The sequence below is a fragment of the Colletes latitarsis genome, chromosome 2, assembly GCF_051014445.1.
Source record: "Colletes latitarsis isolate SP2378_abdomen chromosome 2, iyColLati1, whole genome shotgun sequence".
Taxonomy (NCBI): domain Eukaryota; kingdom Metazoa; phylum Arthropoda; class Insecta; order Hymenoptera; family Colletidae; genus Colletes; species Colletes latitarsis.
The window spans coordinates 27,015,414-27,036,110 of NC_135135.1; the positions used below are offsets into that span (position 1 = coordinate 27,015,414).

At 38.0% G+C, this 20,697-nt stretch overlaps 1 protein-coding gene across 5 annotated transcripts in view; it reads right to left on the bottom strand.

The window, feature by feature from the left end:
* Window positions 1-6,341: 6,341 nt before the first annotated feature.
* Window positions 6,342-20,697, bottom strand: part of 14-3-3zeta (tyrosine 3-monooxygenase/tryptophan 5-monooxygenase activation protein zeta) — a 52,176-nt gene continuing 37,820 nt past the window's right edge. For 3 of the 5 annotated variants that reach the window (XM_076783174.1, XM_076783176.1, XM_076783173.1), the window contains 4 exons: window positions 19,205-19,512; window positions 13,680-13,803; window positions 12,705-12,868; window positions 7,503-11,238 (listed from right to left, as the gene is read on the bottom strand). In XM_076783174.1, coding sequence (XP_076639289.1) covers window positions 11,083-11,238; window positions 12,705-12,868; window positions 13,680-13,803; window positions 19,205-19,504 — 744 coding nt within the window. In that variant the 5' untranslated portion in view covers window positions 19,505-19,512 and the 3' untranslated portion in view covers window positions 7,503-11,082. Of the gene's footprint in view, window positions 11,239-12,237; window positions 12,402-12,704; window positions 12,869-13,679; window positions 13,804-19,204; window positions 19,513-20,697 lie in introns of all 5 variants that reach the window. The other 2 variants (XM_076783172.1, XM_076783171.1) reach the window with 2 other exon arrangements.

Consider the following 20,697-nt stretch of genomic DNA (forward strand, 5'->3'; position numbering starts at 1 on the left):
GTACAGAGAAAGGAACAGGATTCGTCACGGATACGTGTCGGTAGCCTCGTTGGTACTTACCTCCGTTTCCTAGAATGTTTCGTCATCGCGCATCAACAATCGACCTGATTTTTTGTCGGAAAGAATTCGATGATTCCATTCGTTGCTTCTAGTTTTATTTATAAATGGCGCTAGAACTTCGTTGCGCCTTCTCTTTAATCTTGTTCTTTTATTAGCGTTTATTACTGTTCGATTGAAACGACATTAATCTGATAAGCTAGATAATCGACGAACAACAAACCCACGATCATGGAACAATAAAACCAGAAACGATTAAAAATGATCGACATTTTTCGTCTTTCTATCTATTGCGATCACCGCCTAATGACTACGAACAACAATGGATCCTCGCGAGATTACTACGCATAAGAAATCCTTACAACATCTAACCGTGGCTTACGCAAGCTCTGCTAGATAACGTCTCAAAGACCAATATAAGCCTTAATTACTCTTAGTAACAGATTGGAATAGAATTTCGATCATCTAAATTTAAACATTTAAAAAAATTAAAATTTTTAACAGTTTATACTGTATACATATTATATATGAAAAAATCTAGCTGAAGAATAATAAAAAAAGCTTCCAAATCTGTTTGCAAGACAACAATGATAAATAAATAATTTTAGGTTTAAAATAATTTGTAATTACCTATTTTCCTTTTCTTGGTATTCATTGAAACGCCCCTAGCAAGAGGCAATCCGATCTGATGCAACCTCACGCTTTGAAGACGTGGAATTCGTATTGCATCGTGGCAATCTTTTTAACGGAAATACATAGTTAAAAACACCTCTATAATTGGTGGTCCTTAATTCAACAAAATTCTTTGGCAAATAAGACGAAAATCAAGAATACCAATTTGTCGATGGAGGCTTCGTTAAAAAGTTATTAACGTTTAAACTTCCGACCGAACTGATTTTTTTTCTCGAAAATGCGCAAGATTTCGAGGGTATGTGTAATGATCAAAAATGATTGTAATTGACCCCCGTAACAGAAAATAATTTTTCCAAAATGATTTGGAATTTTTTAATTTTGGCGAAAAATTTCACACCTTCTCGAATTTTTTTCTCGAAAGTGGGTAGAATTCCGGGGGTAAGTCTAATGACCAAAAATTATTGTAATTGACCCCTGCAATTAAAAATATTTTTTTTAGAACGATTTGAAAATTTTTAATTTTGTCGAAAAATATCACACCTTCTCGAAATTTTTTCTCAAGAATGGGTAGGATTTGGGGGATATGTATAATGACCAAAAATGATTGTAATTGACCCCTGCAACTAAAAATATTTTTTCCAAAACGATTTGAAATTCTTTATTTCCGTCGAAAAATTTCACACCTTCTCGAATTTTTTTCTCGACAGTGGATAGGATTTTGAAGGTATGTGTAATGACCAAAAATGATTGTAATTGACCCCTGCAACTGAAAATATTTTTTTTAGAACGATTTGAAAATTTTTAATTTTGTCCAAAAATTTTACATCTATTTGAATTTTTTTCTCGAAAGTGCGTACGATTTTGAGGGTATGTCTATTGACCAAAAATTATTGTAATTGACCCCCGCAACTGAAAATATTTTTTTTAGAACGATTTGAAATTTTTTAATTTTGTTGAAAAATTTCACATCTATATGAATTTTTTTCTCGAAAGTGCGTACGATTTTGAGGGTATGTCTAATGACCAAAAAATATTGTAATTGACCCCTGCAACTGAAAATAATTTTTCCAGAACGATTTGAAATTTTTGAATTTAATTGTTAATAACTTTTTAACGAAGCCTCCCTCAACAAATTGGTATTCTTGATTTTCGTTTTATTCTGACCTCTAGAATCCCCCATTAAAATTTTTCCCAGGGTTGACCGAACACCCTGTATAATATTATTAATAATAGTATGCTAAACACTCATCTCTAAACAGAATGGAATAAGACAAGCAAAGAAACAACTATCAAACTAACAAACTGTATGCCTCGTGGACTACAAGCTGCAATGAAATAAAACGAACAAGCAAATTTCTATTATGCATTAACTGAAAACATACTAGTGGCCGGATAACTTTAGCGAGGCTAGTTTTGCTTTAGTCTCTAAAAAAAAACTTTTTTTCTTTTACACATACATTAAGTTTTATTTACAAATTGTTATATTTAATTATAAAGTAAGCTAATAAATACTCGTTTAAAATAAGTATTGAATTAACGTATACTTTCTCAACTTGTAATTCTCCACAAAATTTTCTTAATACTTAACGTGGCCGGATACTTTTGTGACCAACAGTAGAACGAAAAAAAAAACAAAAAAAAAAATGAAAAAGAAAATAGTATTCGCGTCGCATACAGACGACGCGTGTATCATATTTAGGAAAACTCTCAAGTTATGGCCGCGGAAGCTTGAACGCATCGATGCCCGACGATCGCGATCGTCGAATAAGAAAACCAGTCATTCAAGATCCGAGACTTCTCGAATTTCGACGCCATCACCTGGGAATAACGTTTCTACGTACCGATCTCTACGTGCTCGACGAAAACGATGCCCACGTCCGATTCAGGGACTCTCAACCTCAGTTCTGAACGTTAAAAAAAAAAAAAAAAGAAAAGAAAATGTAATTCGACCACGTCGATTAACCCAACGATCGTTTCGATGCTTTGCAACACGATCTTACGAGGGTTGAGACTCGCTGATCCGACGGTCTTCTTTTTCGAATTCTCTTGCTGCGGAGACGCTGCACTTTTGCTTTTGATTCGAGCGGGGAAAGCCATTTCCTTTACAGTCCTAATTATTTTTGTTTCATTTCATAGTAGTCGGCTACTCATAGCAAAAAGATCCTCTTCTACCAGTAACGCGTATAAATTGTGCAAAAAACGCAGCATGATTAATCTTAGGTAGGCCCTTCTTTCCCGAAAAGGCACGTACATATACATAGTACTTCATACATGAATATATATGTATGCATAGTATCTACATAATGCGTAATCGCGTGTACAAGTATACATGTAGACGTATCTTCGACACGAAAAAAACAAAACGAGGGAAATACGTCTAATACGATGATACTCATAATCAGCAATTGTAATCGATTAATGGGTTAAGGCGACGAGAAATTTGCCGAGCGTCGCGTTCCATTTTTCGTCGATCCCGTTTATCACCGGTTCCGAGTTCCTTTTCCGCGACATCTTCGCCCGAATCGACTCTCTTCTCTCCGTAATTCCGATCACACACGGATGAAGAGATCACCGCACGCTGTACACGATCCGTAAACTCGGAATAAAATTTCTTCTCCCATGTGCCTTTCCTCGTTCGAGTCAGGGTGAACAAAAGTCGAACCTAACCTCCTACCTACGCTAACCCTTTCTAACCTAGATGCAACGAACTTCGAACCAACAATAACGGAGATGACGGCGATGACCGATGATAGTAGTAACACTAACAGTAACGAAGAACCCTTATCGCATAGGAACACTTGTGCTCACACGCCTGCGTAACGTTTTTCGAGCCAAATTCTAGAATCTGTACTTGGAACACTGTTGCAGTCATTCACGATCCACGAACTGGAAATAATTATTCGGAAATCGTGCCGGTAATTCGTTATCGGTATAAGTTTCAGTTTTCGACAGTAAATTCCAGTACAGATTGCAACTTGGCGAAGAAGATTGTCTGTAAGCATCGCAACAAACGTGCTCTCTTTCTCTCTTTCTCTCTCTCTCGCAACTACCGATACATCGTCGCTGGATTCAGTATAGGAAACACGTAACTTCGGTACGAACTTAGGCTATATTCGTCAGCGTTGGGCAAATTTTAATCGAAGTAACGATCGGCAATTACGATTAAAATTGATAATAGTTAATCGGCCACGAGGGTTCACGATTAAATCGCTGACTATGATCGTCGATTAAAGTAATCGTTATCAGTGAGGTAGAAAGAACACTTGTCCCTGGTTAAAATAATTATACGAAAGTATTTCTTATTACAATTTTATCTTAACACATTGCGTACGAGTGACGAGATATCTCGTCTAGAGCAAGCCAAATGTTGTGGACGGGTGACGAGATATCTCGTTTTCATATTTTTTCAATACAATAAAAATAAATTTTCTTGTTACGTTACCAGGGTAACGAAGTCTCACGTATTCTCATACCAAATGGTTAGGGAAATAAAGAAATGTCCAATGATAGGCAAAGGCAAAAAGAAATTCCCAAAGAAAAAATGTCTGCTTGTCCAGTGAAAAAAGGAGCGAAACTAAATGTAGTTGCAAATTGTGCCAAACACCATTGCACAAAGGAGAATGCTTTACGAGATATCATACTTTAAAGCATTACTCGGGTGTGTAAAATAAATAATAGTTAAAATGTAATAAAGTCTACATAATAAATAGATGCATAAAAAATATACAGGGTGTTCGGCCACCCCTGGGAAAAATTTCAATGGGAGATTCTAGGGGCCAAAATAAGACGAAAATCAAGAATACCAATTTGTTGATGGAGGCTTCGTTAAAAAGTTATTAACAATTGAATTAAAAAATTTCAAATCGTTTTGGAAAAATTATTTTTGGTTGAAGGGGTCAATTACAATCATTTTCAGTGAATAGACATACCCCCGAAATCTTACCCACTTTCGAGAAAAAAATTCGGGTAGGTATACAAATTTTTCAACAAAATTGAAAGGTTTCAGATCGTGCTAAAAAAAATATTTTCAGTTGCAGGGGTCAATTACAATATTTTTTGGTCATTAGACATACCCTCAAAATCGTACGCACTTTCGAGAAAAAAATTCAAATAGATGTGAAATTTTTGGACAAAATTAAAAAATTTCAAATCGTTTTAAAAAAAATATTTTCAGTTGCGGGGGTCAATTACAATCATTTTTTATGAATACACATATCCCCGAAATCTTACCCACTTTCGAGAAAAAAATTCGGGTAGGTATACAAATTTTTCAACAAAATTGAAAGGTTTCAGATCGTCCTAAAAAAAATATTTTCAGTTGCAGGGGTCAATTACAATATTTTTTGGTCATTAGACATACCCTCAAAATCGTACGCACTTTCGAGAAAAAAATTCAAATAGATGTGAAATTTTTGGACAAAATTAAAAAATTTCAAATCGTTCTAAAAAAAATATTTTCAGTTGCGGGGGTCAATTACAATCATTTTTGATGAATACACATATCCCCGAAATCTTACCCACTTTCGAGAAAAAAATTCGGGTAGGTATACAAATTTTTCAACAAAATTGAAAGGTTTCAGATCGTCCTAAAAAAAATATTTTCAGTTGCAGGGGTCAATTACAATATTTTTTGGTCATTAGACATACCCTCAAAATCGTACGCACTTTCGAGAAAAAAATTCAAATAGATGTGAAATTTTTGGACAAAATTAAAAAATTTCAAATCGTTCTAAAAAAAATATTTTCAGTTGCGGGGGTCAATTACAATCATTTTTTATGAATAGACATACCCCCGAAATCTTACCCACTTTCGAGAAAAAAATTCGGGTAGGTATACAAATTTTTCAACAAAATTGAAAGGTTTCAGATCGTCCTAAAAAAAATATTTTCAGTTGCAGGGGTCAATTACAATCATTTTCGGTGAATAGACATACCCCCGAAATCTTACCCACTTTCGAGAAAAAAATTCAGTATTGGCGGAACTTTAAACGTTAATAACTTCTTAACGAAGCCACCATCAGCAAATTGGTATTCTTGATTTTCGTCTCATTTTGGCCTTTGGAATCTCCCATTAAAATTTTTCCCAGGGGTGGCCGAACACCCTGTATAGTAATATTTAATAATACCTTATGTGAATATAATACCAAATGTGAATTGTGTGCTGTACGCAATGTGTTAACAATAAATGGTTATCGGTTCGCCCCTCATACTTAAAATTTCAGTTTTACATGTTTTATTACTGTACTAAACGTAGAAATATTTAGGTACGAACCAGATCTTATTCGAAAGCACCGAAACTTTTGTGCTAACATTAAAAAATGTAACTTTTGTCATGGTAGCAAGTGACAAACGATTAATTCAATCATCGATCATCGTGTACGATTAATTTCCGTGTGTCGACGAACGTTAAACGCAGTCGGTACTAAATTTTCAATGTTTAAAAAATTCTATCTTATTTTAGTTTTAGAGTAGAGGTAATCGATTAATGCCCAACTCTGGCCTAAGTCTTTGTACACTGTCAGCTTTCGCAATTTGTTCACTTTTATCTCCGTTTCATCATAATTCTCGCTATCACCGAGCCCGATGGTATTCCAGAACCTGATGATATTGCTGAGGCAAGGCAACCGAGGTTATAGTGTTCTCTTCTCTCAGACATTTTATCAGAATTTATTATTTCGTGTAAACGTTTATAATAATTATAATTTACAATTACGATGGTTGATGATAAATACAAATAGAACAACGTAAGTCGGGAAGAGGAAATCAGGGGGTGTTCAACGGATAAAACAGGTATCGGAAGTGGTTTGCGGAGGCTAGCTTCTTCAACGAGTGGAACGACATATCCGACGAATCAAGGGACATAGTAAATCGGAATGAAAGACGATGCGTTTTGTCGTACGTAATCATAACGCAAAACGATAGAACATTTTGACAATCGATATATTCATTGTAAACCCTTGACACGATTTAATAAAAATACGAACGGGCGGGGATGGCAAAGGAAGATGGCGCAGGAAGAGACCAAAATAAGCGAATCGTAGTTAGGAAAGATCTCTGCAACCTGCGAAGAATATTCGCTCATTTTTAATGTATCGCGTTAACTTGCCATGATGATTATACATATATATATATATATATTTAAAAAATAATAATAAATAAATAAACGAAAAGGCGTAACATTTACATATCTTAAAACTGAAACAAAAAAAAAAATACCGCAAGGCGATAAAAGACCGAGCGTCGATTGAATCGAATTGACGTTTTTTTTTTTTTTTTTATTGAGGAACAGAGGAATACGCGTTTTTGGAACGGTTTGTTGAACGAACGTCGACGATTTAGGAATTTGAAAAAGGACGAAGGTTGGGGGGTGGGGGAAGGGTGGAACCATGAATACCGGTACCAGCGAAAAAATGGTCGAATAGTACAAATATAGCGTTTGGACCTGCTGCGCGAGATCGAGACGAGTATCCTCGTTACCTCGAATGAATTAGGGTTGTATAGTTTCGTGACGTAACAGCTACCCCGGTCCCGCTCAGCTGGCCCATCTTTAATAAACTGGTTTCAAGGATGCTCTCTCGAAGATCTTTCTGCACCCCTTCATCGTTTCATTCTCACTTTTTAGTCTCTCTTGCATCGGTAACTGATACATTGACGATAAATAACGTAGAAAGCGCGCGGCTCGATCAGCTTATGCGAATGAAATTCCATCGATCTCGATAGTAAATCCACTACTGCCGCCATCGATTGCCCGATGTAATCAATCGCGTGGAAACCGTTCGAAATCGATCTCACGGCTACCTTTGCAAAATCGACTCTTTTTCTACCTTTTTTTAACTCTTTGTTCCCGGAACGTTCATTCGCTTTTGTTCGTTTTGATACGACAGAAAACACGGACACATCGAAAGATACAACACGTCAGGAAAACGTTTACCCACACACACGTTGTAATATCGATAATCGTTAACTTGTTTCCACGTAGTACACATTTACGTTTTTAGTGTGTTTGTTTGTTAAGGGTTAGGGAGTAGGCGCGCGTATATTACACGTACTTACAAGTATATGTGCCATACGAGACGAAGAATGCGACACAGTTTTTTTCTCTTTTTTTTTTTTTTGTTTCTCTATGCTTCTTAAAGTATTGGTACGGGGATGGAATTGGACCGAACCAGAGGCGGACGGTGGATGTTCAAGGACCTGAGCCAACAATTTGCGACAAAAGAACAAGATCAATAAAATACAAACCAAAGCGAAAACGTACTTGTTATTTATTTATTTTGCATATCGTAAAAAAAAGTTGACTGGTTTATAACACAGAAACAAATGGAATTTCTTCGGTTTCGTTTTATTTAAATCGGCGATAACTGAAAATCTCTCGCCATAGAATTTCTATGTAAAAACGTAAAAATGATTTTCTCGCGGCCCTCAAATAATTAGAAGCAATTAGTTCGTACATATATACATATCAATCCGCCCCTGGACCGAGCGTATCCGTTGCATTCGAACGCGTTCGTTTCGATTTAACGTCCGATTTATTTTTCACTTGTTTGGTTTTTCTTTTTCTCTTTCGTTTTCGGAATGGCAACGGTGGTAATGTGTCCCTCGATTTTCGAAGTTTCGAGTCGAGGCGATCGGACCCGTTAAATCCGTCGCCCCGAGAAACCAGCAGGAATCAATTTCCGATTTTGCGTGACGATTTAATGATGTTCGGTTTCAAGATGTTTTCTTCGAATTAAAAGAAAAATCGTGAAAAAACTTGTGTGTCATTTCTGTCGCGAGTCGAGTTCAAAAAAGTTATTCTACGCGATAGATAGTCCGGTAAAACGATTATACAATTGATGGAATTGCTGGAAACAACGAATGATATTCGAGCTATCGACAATTTCCACGAGATCGATCGTGTCTATAAACTGAATATATATATATACATATATGTTAAAGAGAACATCGGGACGATATAATTTTTTTTCGTGTTTTTTTCTCTTTTTTTTTTTAATACACGTACACAATTTGTTCTCGTTTTCTTCTTTTCCTTTCTTCCATTGCGATAGAAATTATCAAATCGACGGTAAATATCTGTATATATATTATTGTGTATAATATATCTGTATATATATATATATATGTATATATGTATATATATAACATATATGGGGATAGGGAGAGAGATAGAGAGAGAGAGAGAGGGAGAGAGAGATAGAGAGAGAGAAGAGGTGGGTGATCAAGAGGATGCAAGAGTAAGTCGAGAGTCAGGAAATAGGGATAAGAAAAATTTATCAAAGATCGTCGCGTAACAGATCGGTTGCTCGAAAAAAAAAAAGAAAAAAAGAAATTGATGTTCCCTTTCCTCTTCGATATTCGTGCAACTTGCAACAACGGACGGTCACAGCGTGTGTAGGATTCAGAAACATATTTTAGGACTATACGGCGTTTCACTCACCTCGATGTACTGCAATTTACACACGACAACGATAACAGAACGCAATCTAGTAACGAATTCAAGATCTTTTTGTTTCCATTTAAATAAGCATTCAACGTGCTAAACGTATGAGACGTTACGGATACAAATTCCCAATAAAGGAAAAGGAACGCGATTGTATCGCGTCCAAAAACGTATGGTTCCGTGTGTATGTCTGCTGTGTGTGTGTGCGCTCGCGCGCACGCGCGTGGGAGCGTTTCAAATGACGGTAAACGTGCAACACGTAAAAATAAAAAAGAAACAGTATCGAATGTAAAAGTAAGTCACCACCGATGTTGTTTTGGAACTTAATAACTTAATGTATTTTTTACTCTCCTTTCTCCTCCTGCGTTCTTCCCTTCGTATAATAATATCGTACTTGCTAGACAATGTGAAATTTAATTTAATGACAACTGGATATAATGTAGTTAGATTCATTCATGCGTGCTTTTTTTCCCTTTGTCTTCTTCTCAAACCTTGGTTTCATTTTTCATGTTTTTTCTTTTTAGCGATATTTTAGATGGTAAATAGTGAGCAGATCTGGGGAGTGACAGTGTTCTTTTTTTTTCAATGGTTATTCTTCGCATCCCGTGTCTCGTCCCAACGATATCAATTTCTTTTTTTTTTTTTTACGGCACCTCTCCCAACGCACAATTTTCTTCGCCCCCGTTTGGATTTAGACTCGAGGGGCGCACAAGCGTTTCCATGTTCCTCCTCGTCTTGCAATTGAAAACAACGAAGACAGACACGATTGGCGTTCCTATATGTCTTTCCAATCGCAAGACGAGGAAGGGCATAAAAACGGACGTCGTTTCGACGCTCGTGTGCCCCCGACCCCCGGCTTTATAGTCGCGTTATTCGTTCTCCCCGTGCTTTTTCGACTACCGTGCATGTTTCTCGACAACGTCGTACGACGAGACAGAGTTTGCGAAACAATACTCTTCCTGTCCTTTCCTCTGTTCATCCACAATTTGCTCCTTCCTACGCTTCCGTACACCGGGGAGTAAAAAAAGCTGTCGCGAGGTCACTGCGCGCGCACAGGCGCGGAGAAGCTTCGGATTTATGGAATTACACTGGTAACACCGTACGTTCTACCAACTGGGAGACACCCCCAATATATTATTCCACCAATCGAAAGACTTTTTTACGCATTGCGACAGCTTTATTGCTCCCCACTGTACAAACACGAGTGGACGCGTCATTCTCGGAGAATTTTCGTGCCAGAGACTGGGCAAATTATCGCGATTCGATCGTTTCCCTTCGTCGAGGACCGTGACACAGCGACGCAGTCGCTTATTGAAAGCTGAGCCGAATTTTCCCCGAATTTGCTTTTCCTTCCCATCTTGTATTCAGACGTTTTATCGATTTAAACTTTTACGTATTCGTTCCCGTACCTCTGTCCCTCCCATCGAGAAGCGTACACACGAAATCGGTCGGTCCTCGAGGAGAGGATAAACGGTCGAGAACGCTGGGGATTCTCGCGTCCCAGACTTTCGAGAACCGGGCGTAACAGCTGTGGCGGTTGCATCGGCAGCAGTGTGCGGCGGTCGCATTTTGGGACAAAGAGGTCAGTTTTCGCGGAGGAGATTAAGGAAAAAAGGGCTCTCGGAAGGTGACGGTGGTATTGCGACTGTGGAAGGAAGGAAAGGAGACGTGGGAGGATGGACAGAGATGGTGAAGGTAGCCAGGTAGGTAAGTAGAGATAGAAAGGTGTGTCGGTGTCTGTATGTTTTTGTGTACGTGTGTTTGTCCGTATGCGGGAGAGACAGGGGTAGTGAAAGGAAGGAAGAAGGAAACGAGGTACGCGAGGGACGAAAGGACAGGTGAATGGATAAATCGATCTCGGGTGGATGGATGGGTGAGCACTTCAAGGGACGGGGGGACGATAGAGAATAGGATGTTCTTATTAGGTTAGAAAGGACTTAAGTTTAGGAAGGTTAGTTGTCGCCGACCTCCTGTTGCTCGTCCGGCTCACCCTGTGTGTCACTGGTCCAAAGAGTGAGGTTGTCTCGCAAAAGTTGCATGATGAGCGTGGAATCTTTGTAGCTGTCTTCGTTAAGTGTGTCCAACTCCGCGATCGCGTCGTCGAACGCCTGAAACGTTCACAGAAAACTCGATCAACGTTATAAAAAGAACGTTGCGTTATTCCCACGTTCATTCGATTGTTGCTACGACGCGAATTTACTTCGTGCAAGATAGCAATAATAGAAAATTATACATGTATGTACGAGAGGTTAATTAGAAACACGAGCGATGCAAAGAATAGTTATTGATACAGTGGAGACACGTAATTGCAATCATCACACCACAACAAACATTGTACTGTTTCTTTTTCTTCATTTCTTTTGTTTTAAGGAGGTATTGCTGTCTAGACTGTCATTTCACGAGCCTTTTTGTGATTTTTTTTTTAACGATAGATAAGCTGTTTTGTACTGAGACTTTGTAGATATATTTATTCATCTTCTAAGCACGTACAATATTTTTTTCATGGAAAAATATTAAAAATCGTGGGAATTGTAACTTCTTATTTAATGGCTCTTTTGGAAAAAGTGCTTAGATAATTTGAAACAGAGGGGATTGAAGTATCTTCATAAAGAAGGTTGTAGTTATAGCAGGAACTAGGTAGAAGTCAAAATCCTGATAAATAAAGAAATGGCGACGCTTCAAGTTTCGAATTTCTATTTGTCAATCGTCTTGAAATATCATGTAAGCCAGTTTAAATGCGTTTTTTTAAACAAGAAGCTATAACTCTCGCAATTTTTAATATTTTTTTATGAAAAAAATACTGTACATACCTATAAGACAAATAAACATATCTGCAAAATGTCGCTACAAAACAACCTACCTGTCGTTAAAAAAAAAAAATCACAAAGAAATGACAGCCTAGACAGCAATACTCACTTGAGTATTTTGAATGGGTTAGTAAAAAAAAAACTCAAAAACGTACTTGCTGTAAGATGACACGGCACACTGGTGTTACAAGCTACGCTTATTTTCTTTAACGCAGAGGTTATCACTCTCGAAAGATTTACACGAAGGAAAAACCAAGCGTGAAGATAATTCTCTCGTTTGGAAAAAAAAAAAACCCTAACCTGTTTAGCTAGGTGACAAGCCCTAGCCGGAGAATTAATAATTTCATAGTAAAAAACGGAGAAGTTCAGAGCAAGACCGAGCCTGATGGGATGCGTAGGCTGCATCCTTGATTTTGCAATGTCAAACGCCTCTTGGTATGCCTTCTGTGAATCCTCGACTACCGCTGCAATGCAAACCGGGGAACCCAGATTACAACTTCCACAAAATTTAATACACAGGGTACACGTCAACGCTTCCGTCGATGCATTCGTTTACTTTGGGAACAGGAATGGACCGGGCAGAGAAGGATGATCCTCGCGGGCACGTATCGTTTTTATAGATCTACGAATTTTGCAGAGAAAAATCTAATCCCTCCACCAGTACGACAAAGCGAAATTATGATATTTTTTTTTTGCCTCCACTGCACCACTACACCATCCTTGCGCATCCTCACGCAACCCGTGAACCTCGCTTTCGCGAATTATACCTGTTTGGCCAGCTGGCAGGCCTTGTCTGGTGAGTTGAGGATCTCGTAATAGAAAACGGAGAAGTTGAGGGCGAGACCTAGCCTAATCGGATGAGTAGGCTGCATCTTTGACTTGCTGATTTCGAACGCATCTTGGTATGCCTTCTGGCTGTCGTCTACCACAGCTGAATATATATATTTATATGTTACGTGTAAAGTTATCGGCAGGGTTTTAAAACATCCTAGGTTCGGTGCATTTTCAAATTTCACTGAACTGGTATCGTGAAGTACTTCGACATTGTAATGTAATATTTTCTTGATTTCCAAGTTACATCATTTTTCTCTTAACAGACTGTACATAGTGTGGAACTAAACTTTTTATTAACTTTTGTGCAAATACCTCACCATACCAGTTAAAAGCGACATAGCGATGAAACCCCGAAAATGCAGTTTTTATAATTCTATTATTATCATTTGGACGGTTATTACAGTAAACTTTGGACACGATATCAAAGATACATTTCTCGACAACAAGAATTTTGTTTAGTTCGTCTAATTTTATAGAAACGTTCCTAGGTTTGACTATGGATCGTACACCGTGTCACGCGTTACGGAATTCTTTAAATCCATCCAGATCTAACAATATGCCAGGGCACTCTAAGTCGAACATCTGCCGTTGCAGCTGTGCTGCTTCTTTCACAAGGTGGCGGTGCACAGGTATGGCGGCGTATTGTGCACCTTTTCGAAGAAAGAAGTGCATCGACCTACCTCGTGGCAGATACTTTGGGACTAGAAACGTGTCCCTTTCCAAAGACACAGATAAACCGTATGTACCTACGCGTGTAAACTGTGGGGTTGCGTCTTTGGACGTACTACCAGTGCATTTGGGAGTCGATAATAAATGGATTTCGATCGAATTGAGAAAGCAAATGTCATGATTAACTAGAACAAGGAAGTTGGAGTTAACACTTGACCACGCTGCTGCAACATACGTACCGTTTCTTGTTTCTCCTGTGGCGACTTCTGCGAGATACCTGTAGTAGTCGCCCTTCATCTTGAGGTAGAATACTTTACTCTCGGCATTGCTAGCCTTGGGGATCAGGTACTTATCGAGGAGTCCCTACAACACCAACCGGCATAATTAGTCGTATATACGTGCAGTTCATTTTTAAACACAAGTTAAAAGCATAAATAAGGTTCACGTTTTAACATAAATAGGTCTGGGTACTGTGGGACAATCTTAAAATACACGCTAACATAAATAAAAAATAAAGAATGACCGCCATTTTTCCAAATTACTTTTACCATTGGGATATAATTGTACAGGGTGTTCAGCTAACCACAGGAAAAATCTTAATGGGGGATTCTAGAGACCAAAACAAGACGAAAATCAAGAATACCAATTTGTTGATGGAGGCTTCGTTGAAAAGTTATTAACAATTAAATTCGAAAATTTCAAATTGTCCTGGAAAAATTATTTTCGGCTGCGGGGGTCAATTATAATCATTTTTGATGAATACACATATCCTCGAAATCCTACCCAATTTCGAGAAAAAAATTCGAAAAGCTGTGAAATTTTTCGACAAAATTGAAAAATTTCAAATCGTTCTAAAACAATTATTTTTAGTTGCAGTGGTTAATTACAATAATTTTTGGTCATTAGACATACCCTCGGAATTCTACCCACTTTCGAGAAAAAAATTCGAGATTGTGTGAAATTTTTCGACAGAAATAAAAAATTCCAAATCGTTTTGGGAAAAATACTTTTAGTTACAGGTGTCAATTATAATCATTTTTGGTCATTACACATACCTTCAAAATCCTATTCACTGTCGAGAAAAAAATTCGGAAAGATGTGAAATTTTTCGACGGAAATAAAGAATTCCAAATCGTTTTGGAAAAAATACTTTTAGTTACAGGGGTCAATTACAATCATTTTTGGTCATTACACATACCTTCAAAATCCTATTCACTGTCGAGAAAAAAATTCGGAAAGGTGTGAAATTTTTCGACGGAAATAAAGAATTCCAAATCGTTTTGGAAAAAATACTTTTAGTTACAGGGGTCAATTACAATCATTTTTGGTCATTACACATACCTTCAAAATCCTATTCACTGTCGAGAAAAAAATTCGGAAAGGTGTGAAATTTTTCGACGGAAATAAAGAATTCCAAATCGTTTTGGAAAAAATACTTTTCGTTACAGGGGTCAATTACAATCATTTTTGGTCATTACACATACCTTCAAAATCCTATTCACTGTCGAGAAAAAAATTCGGAAAGGTGTGAAATTTTTCGACGGAAATAAAAAATTCCAAATCGTTTTGGAAAAAATATTGTTAGTTACATGGGTCAATTACAATCATTTTTGGTCATTACACATACCTTCAAAATCCTATTCACTGTCGAGAAAAAAATTCGGAAAGGTGTGAAATTTTTCGACGGAAATAAAAAATTCCAAATCGTTTTGGAAAAAATACTTTTAGTTACAGGGGTCAATTACAATCATTTTTGGTGAATAGACATACCCCCGAAATCCTATCCACTTTCGAGAAAAAAATTCAGAACGAGCGGAACTTTAAATGTTAATAACTTTTTAACGAAGCCTCCATTAACAAATTGGTATTCTTGATTTTCGTCTTATTTTGGCCTCTAGAACCTTCCATTAAAATTTTTCCCACGGGTGGTTGAACACCCAATGTAACGAGATATTAATAAACATTGAAAAGTAAATTTCAACAGAAATAATCTTGATTTTAGAATAGCAACGTTTATTCTGAAACGACACGAACTGCACATTCCAGTCTAGAAGAGCGTAATCGTTTGTTATAAACAACATTTTACGTCTACGAATAACGGAAATCCATTTGGAGCCACAAAATATGGCTGTTTTTGGGAGTAAAGGTACGGACGTCTACTCGAACAGGTGTGCCGTTTCCTCTTCCGTTTCCCGTCTACTAGTGAATATTTGTAACATTTGTTTCCTCTCGTGGAGCACCGTACTGGCGCAAACAGCCCTTCGAAACGATGCCTTTCAAGTTGTCGCAAAATTATTACACGCAGTGTTTGTCTTTGTTAAAGAAATTGAAGAAAACGTTAAATTTTAAGCCGATTTTATTCGAAATCTAAGACTCAGATATGAAATGTATAAATCAAATTATACTAAAATCGAATGACGGCGGCTCTCAGGTTACTGATGAGTCATCAAAGCAGGAAAGTAAAATATTTACATTTCTTACTGCGTCTTTCTAAGACTGCTTAATAATCGAATTCATGAGATTCTGACGACGAAAATGTTATCGTGCGTGAGCACGTAGGATTTATTACGAGTTACACGATAGAGTTTGCACGTTTTGAAACATTTTATGCAAGTGGAGTAATTTAGAGTAATTTTACTGCGTTTATAATTCGGAATTTGTGGTCCTTTTGCCACGCTCGCTGGATGACGAGAAAAGATCTCGTAAGACGAGCCACGTAGAGGAACCCCGTAATTGATCCGCGTGAAATTCAAACCAGAGGGATGATCCCCGCCATCTAGCTCTTGAAATAAGCGAACGCGACAAAGATGATGTGTTGTAAAACGATCCCATCGCCGAAAGCCAGGTATTGCGAACGAGTCTCAAAGGCTAGAACATCTCGTTTTTCATTTTTATTCTACCTCTTCCTAAAAAAAAGTATCGATCCTACCGTTTATTTAATTAAATATCGAATGGAACCGCCACAGTCAATCGAATATTTACGAACAATAAAATAAGTTGGGAAAAAATAGATTTTTTGTTAAATAATAATTAACTGTAAAATATACATTTTTGTTGTAAACGTTACAATTCTGAGAACACGTACAAAAATGAAGTACGCTTGCGATGATCCGAATGGAAATTAGAGATCCATAGAACAGCGAACAATGGCGTTAACAAAGACTTTTTCGACCGAGAGTAATTATGAAACATTTTGTTAAATTGGAACGAGTCCAAAACGACGACTCGCGGAAGCGAAACGCGCCACGAAGATTCCACGCACAACGGCACATCTGGATATAATTGCAACGCAATTAGAAAACAGGTTCCAAAGACGCAAGATAAAGAGTTCGTTCGACCTTACTCGGTGCAGCAGGAAAGCCGTTCTACCTTGAACCGTCGGTCAACGAGACCAACTAGGGTCCACGCGTTTCTATTCGCCAGAACGAGCGAGAATACAAAATACCGTGCGCGTGCGTTGAGAATTTTATGCGGAATACGCGCGCGAGATACCGAGGTAATTGTCCACCAAGCGCCTCGAGAGACGAACGGACGTAGACGGAATGTAGAATAGCATCGAACCCGTGGATTCTTTCCTTTACGTATCGCTTTCGATCGATCCATTACGATGCAATTGAGAGAGACAATAAGGAGACAGCACCACTTTTAACACATTTTTTTCTTACGCAGCAATGCTTGGACAACTTCGAGTCATTTTCGATCGAATGAGTGAACGAGAGGCATCCCCCCACTACTGAGAGGGGCACGAAGCTCGAGACGTTAAGATGACCGTGCAGTGTAACCCGATCTGGGCTCAAATGTCGACCAGACAATACATACAGGGTGTTCGGCCATTCCTGGGAAAAATTTTAATAGAGGATTCTAGAGGCTTCGTTAAAAAGTTATTAACAATTAAATTCAAAAATTTCAAATCGTTCTGGAAAAATTATTTTCGATTGCGGGGGTCAATTACAATCATTTTTGGTGAATACACATACCTCCGAAATCCTACCCACTTTCGAGAAAAAAATTCGAGGTGTGAAATTTTTCGACGAAAAAAAAAAATTTCAAATCGTTTTGGAAAAATTATTTTCGGTTGCAGGAGTCAATTACAAGCATTTTTGGTCAACAGACATACCCCCGAAATCTTGCGCATTTTCGAGAAAAAAATTCAGTACGGTCAGAATTTTAAACGTTAATAACTGTTTAACGAAGCTTTCATCAAGAAATTGGTATTCTTGATTTTCGTCTTATTTTGGCCTCTAGAATCTCTCATTAAAATTTTTCCCAGGAGTGACCGAACACCCTGTATATTCCTGTGACTCCGTGAACAACCTCGTAAAATAGCAAAACGTTCGAAAATCTCGAAAATGTCGATAAACTATCTACAAGTGTATTCTGATTTTGGACAAAGTGTTTAGAAATCTAAAATTGAAGAGCTTGTCGTTCTCAGCCGTACGTAATATTTGACGAGGAAAATGATGATTAAATAAATTCAACGACATTCGTAACAAGCCATGTATTATCAGGGTCAAGATCAAAAACAGTTGTTTGCAATTTAGACAGAAAATCTCAAACGCAGAGCAAAGTAAACTCTTAATGTTTCTGACACCTGTTGCCATATACCCTATTAACCTTTTGAATGTAACAACCGTACTATACAGGGTGTTCGGCCACCCTTGGGAAACATTTTAATGGGGGACTCGAAAGGCCAAAATAAAACGAAAATCAAAAATACCAATTTCTTGATGGAGGCTTCGTTAAAAAGTTATTAACAATTACATTCAAAAATTTCAAATCGTCCTGGAAAAATTATTTTCGGTTGCGAGGCTCAATTAGAATCATTTTTGGTGAATAGGCATACCCTCGAAATTCTACCCACTTTCTAGAAAAAAATTCGAGAAAGTGTGAAATTTTTCGACGGGGGAAAAAATTTTCATATCGTTCTAAAAAAATTATATTTAATTATAGGGGTCAATTACAAGCATTTTTGGTCATTACACATATCCCCGAATTCCTACGCACTTTCGAGAAAAAAATTCCTTACCGAAAATCTAATTAGATGACTACGAAAAAAAAGAATTTCAAATCATTTTCGAAAAATTATTTTCGGTTACGGGGGTCAATTACAATCATTTTTGGTGAATAGACATACCCTCGAAATTCTACCCACTTTCTAGAAAAAAATTCACGAAGGTGTGAAATTTTTCGACGGAAAAAAAAATTTTCAAATCGTTCTGGAAAAATTATTTTCGGTTGCGGGGGTCAATTGCAATAATTTTTGGTAAATAGACATATCCCCAAAATCCTGCGCATTTTCGAGAAAAAAATTCGGAACTGGCGGAACTTTAAACGTTAATAACTTTTTAACAAAGCCTCCATCAACAAATTGGTATTCTTGATTTTCGTTTTATTTTGGCTTCTAGAATCCCCCATTAAAATTTTTCCCAAGGGTGGCCGAACACCCTGTATGTATAACCATCCACAAACCTTCGTTGGATCTCGACACATAACCGTACAGTTTTATGTTCATGAATCAAATTTTACCACCACTCTTTCTATGACGTAACCTCAAACCGTACAGGTTATTACGAAAGTGGCCTAAAGTTGTGTATCTTTCGTTTCGAGATTTGAAGGTTAGGTTCGACCATAGAAAATAGTTTTCCATCACCAAAAATCCTAGGTTCGTGGGGGCCAAAGAGGAAGCGTAGGAGAGCAAGAATTCCAAGAAGGACGCGCGGAAGAAAGGTAAGGCGATCAACGGATCGGAAGAAGGAGTTCTTACCAACACGTCGTAACAGATCTCGCGCAGCTCCTTCTCCACCTTTTCCCGGTATTCCTTGGCCATCTGCTGCTTACGTTCTGAACCCTCCGTCTTTTGCTCGATGGAGGAGATTACTCGCCACGAGCTACGTCTCGCCCCGACAACATTCTTGTACGCTACCGACAGTAGATTCCTCTCCTCGTTCGACAACTCTACTCCTGTCTCGGTAACCGCCTTCATGGCGGCTGCCATGTCGTCGTACCTTTCCGCCTGCTCGGCAAGCTTCGCGCGTTGTACCAATTCCTCCTTGTCCACGGACATTGTGTCGGCTGGAAAAGACAAAATCACGAAACACTGAGTACAGAATATTTTATTTATAATACATTCTTTCATATATTCCCTATCAACTATCTATCGATCCCTTGCCTTAGAACATCGAGCCAGATTGCGGACGGAACGGGAAACGTCGAATTTATAGAAGGAATAATGGATGAGATAAAACATCTAACAAGAGGACGGACCCCAGCGCCACCTACTTCGATTTTAACGAACTTCCCCATAAGGCAATCCTACCAAATTACTAGAAATGTCACTGATTTGATGTATTTTTATTTATTCCATAATAAAGGCCATAGTATTCGAAAACTGAGTTAATTTCCTACGTTCCTTTCGTAGCCATTCAAGCCTTCTGTAACTAAGATTATTGTTGTTTAAATTGAACGTATTGCGGTATATTCTCTCGGTAACTGTGCTATCGCGTCGGTTTCGTGTCGCAGTTACATTCGAAGAAATTCAAAACTGCCGTCAATTACTGGTGACAAAACAGGACGGTACGAGAGACTCGAGACGAGTGACGCGGATGGTCGTTGGTGTCGTGTCGGTGTAGAATGGCGGCGTAAGCGGAGCACAGAGCACAATGCCCAACGCTCGCGGCTTCAATGTCGCCAAGTATGTACCTTTTGTCGTCCGTGGCCGGTAGTCGCGCACACACGCGAATCGTACGTGAGAATAGATCGGCACAGACGCGTTTAGAACAAGATGACGTACGCCGTCGGTCGTGCAGAACGCAGTCTGGCCTCTTTATAGACGGGTCATGCAACGTAACGATTTTTCGTCTAATAATTTGTACGATTCGTCGAAATGTTTAACCTTACTTTTCGAAAACTTGTCGCTTAGGATACAATACCCGATAATATTATGATCGTCACAGTCTCTTAGAGTATTTAAGAACACGTGGTTAAAATATTATTATTGGAAAAAAAAAGAACAACTAAGTTACAAAATATTTACGAAAGCGTGTCAGATTGCTCGAGCGTGACTTCCGGCATATTTGAATGCGATTACCTCCAAACCGTCTTCTTTGAATTAGTTGCCAAGATTTCTAAATGAACATGTTGACTTTAAATTGTGACACTACACTATTTATCGTTTTTTTATACTTTTAGTATACGTATTAGTAAATTAGAAGAAACAAATAATTATGGTGCTCGGAAGTAATATAGCCTATCCCTGAG